The 2,754-nt window shown below is 35.8% G+C and overlaps 1 protein-coding gene across 1 annotated transcript; it reads left to right on the top strand.

Moving 5' to 3' along the window:
• The first annotated feature begins 418 nt into the window (after positions 1-418).
• On the top strand, positions 419-2,154 carry LOC128163225 (uncharacterized). The gene has a single exon (XM_052826769.1). It carries the CDS (start codon positions 445-447, stop codon positions 2,107-2,109), a length of 1,665 nt encoding a protein of 554 aa, XP_052682729.1. The 5' UTR covers positions 419-444; the 3' UTR covers positions 2,110-2,154.
• Positions 2,155-2,754: the final 600 nt, after the last annotated feature.

The raw sequence follows: 2,754 nt of genomic DNA, 5'->3' as shown, positions 1-2,754 counted from the left end.
AAGCTATTAAGAACTAGGGCGCCCCTTTAAATCTACCACCACCTTGGTCGCTAGACCAAGAAGAGAAAATAGAACGTTCGCCTTTTTGAATTCCTGTAGGATTGTAATTTGTTCATTAAGAAGTAACGGCCAGTAAGGATACAATTTATTAAGTAAGTTGTGTGTAATCTGTCACAGTAGTCAACCTTGTTTTTGAAATTAAACAACAAATGAAATTATTATTATTATTAGTAGTAGTAGGCCCTAACAGATATTGAGAAACGTCATAATCAAGAACATGACCTGATTTCCTGTGCCTTATTAAAGTAATTTTTGGTTCATTTAATGATTTCGTTGTTAATTTCTGAGAGTAGGAAAAATTAAATTACAGCTGACTGTATTAAAATTACATCATTAAGTAAGCTAGTTCATTGTTCTTTCAGAATTTTCTCAAGGTGTCTGACCATGGATCCCATGGGTAATTGGGCTCAGGATGTGTTACGGTGTCGTCTCTGCGAGACCCCGGGACCCCGTATGTACTGTGACATTTGTCACATTCATCTGTGTAAAGCCTGTGTTGGGGAGCACCTCTCAGATGAATCCACAGAACACAAAATTGTGCCATTTAAAAAGAGGGGATTTGCTATCAAATGTCAGAAACATTTTTCAAAAATATGCGAACTTTACTGTGAACAATGCGGCGTTCCTATTTGCGTGCAGTGTGCCTCATCTAAAGAACACAAAGGTCATGGATTTGTTGATGTTGTACAAACAATAATCAATCATAAAGAAATGATATTGAAAGATTTACAAGAGCTTGAGAAATCCATTTGTCCTAAATATCAAGAGATTGCATCTGATATTGCAGATCAAAAAACTGATCTGAATAAAAACTCTAAGAAATTGACAACAGCTATTAACAGACACGGAGAAGACTTGCATAGAGAAATAGACACAGTGATTAAGAAAATGAAATCAGATCTTGGTGAAATGGAGTCCAATCACCTGGCTGTACTAAATAAAAAGGAGAACGAAATCATCCGCACTATTTCTGAAATCAAACAGAGCATTGCCGATCTGAAAAAATTACTGGACTCCAATGATATTGCTTTCGTCTCTGCCTATAAATCAAGAAATGCTGAGTTCAGAAGATTGCCTCTTAAACTCATTGTTTCCCTGCCAAGTTTTAATCCTCAGAGAATAAATAAAGAACGTATTCATCAGCAGTTTGGTTCTCTTTCAGCATTAGCTTTCAAAACAGAAGAACACTTCGAAAAAATGAATCCTACAAGTGCTGAGTCCTGTCCCACGGACAGACAGCTTATTGATGTACCACGAATTATCACAGACATAAACACCGAACATAATAACTATAAAATCAGATTGCGCAGTGTGTCTTGTCTAAGCGATGAAGATATTTGGACGAGTAGCAGTGGCAACATCATTAGACTCTACAACCTGCAGGGGGAATTAGTGAAGTCTATCAAAACCAACTCAGGGAATTGGCCAGAGGACATAGCAGTGACAAGAAAAGGAGATCTTGTTTTTACTGATGAAAATAGCTGTACTGTGAATATAGTTAAGAACACACAAGTACATACGGTGATCAGACTACGGGATTGGAAACCTAGCGGTATTTGTAGTACCTCCTCTGGTGACCTCTTGGTTGTTATGAGAAGAGATAAACAAACAAAAGTCGTGCGTTATGGTGGCTACACAGAGAAACAAACCATTCAGTATGATGACAAAGGACAATCTCTCTATTCATCTGATTTCAATATGTACATCAAAGAAAACAGAAACCTAGACATCTGTGTGTCAGACTTTGGAGCTCGTGCAGTAGTGGTCAATCAGACCGGGAAACTCCGGTTTACCTACCATGCTCCTCCTTCTACTACTAAGGGATCATTCAGTCCATATGGCATCACTACAGATAGCCAGGGTCGGATCCTGATAGCAGACTGTGACAACCACCGTATCCACATCCTGGATCAGGACGGTCAGCTTCTGCGCCACATTGAAAACTGTTATTTAGAGTATCCATGGGGTTTATGTGTGGACACCAGAGACAACCTTTTAGTGGCCGAGTACAGAACAAGAAGAGTGAAGAAAATTCAATATTACATGTAAATAAACTGTGTTAAAAAAATATCCTACATCAAAGAGTTGAATGACCATGTTGAATTACATATTAAATATGTTAAACCAAATATCTTACATGTTAATAAATTTGCTAGAACTTACAACACCTTTGGTATTGTTTCTCAAATGAGTAGAAAATTACTAATTTTATGAAAGATAGCATTATGCATAAGACGTACATAAGTCAAAAAGGCGAAAAACATGCAATTTTGGATAACAAATTATGATTTTAAAAAAACCCCACAACAATATATATAAACAAAAAATCTAGGCCATTCGAACGCGGCTTCGCGGTTCGCAAGTCCGATACTTTAATTAGTGAGATATATATTACATTCTTTATTTGCGCAAGACATACATCTTATGGCATACGTTATTACATATAATTAATAGCAATATTGAAATAATGGTATGGTACATTTACATGTAAAGTACATTGACAATGTATATAACATAAAAGTTTACTAACAGGCGAAAAAAAAACCCGGAGAATTTTTCTTAATTATCATGAATATTGAAAGCTAGATGGAGATATTATCCCAAATTACACAGTTCTTTAAAATATTGAACACTTAATAATTATATAAATTTGTATACAGAAGGTCTTTTCCAATAATATGTCTTAATATATTT

Source organism: Crassostrea angulata, chromosome 9, assembly GCF_025612915.1.
Source record: "Crassostrea angulata isolate pt1a10 chromosome 9, ASM2561291v2, whole genome shotgun sequence".
Lineage (NCBI taxonomy): Eukaryota > Metazoa > Mollusca > Bivalvia > Ostreida > Ostreidae > Magallana > Magallana angulata.
The sequence above is the reverse complement of the archived record's forward strand: the minus strand, read 5'-3'. Positions and strand labels throughout refer to the sequence as shown.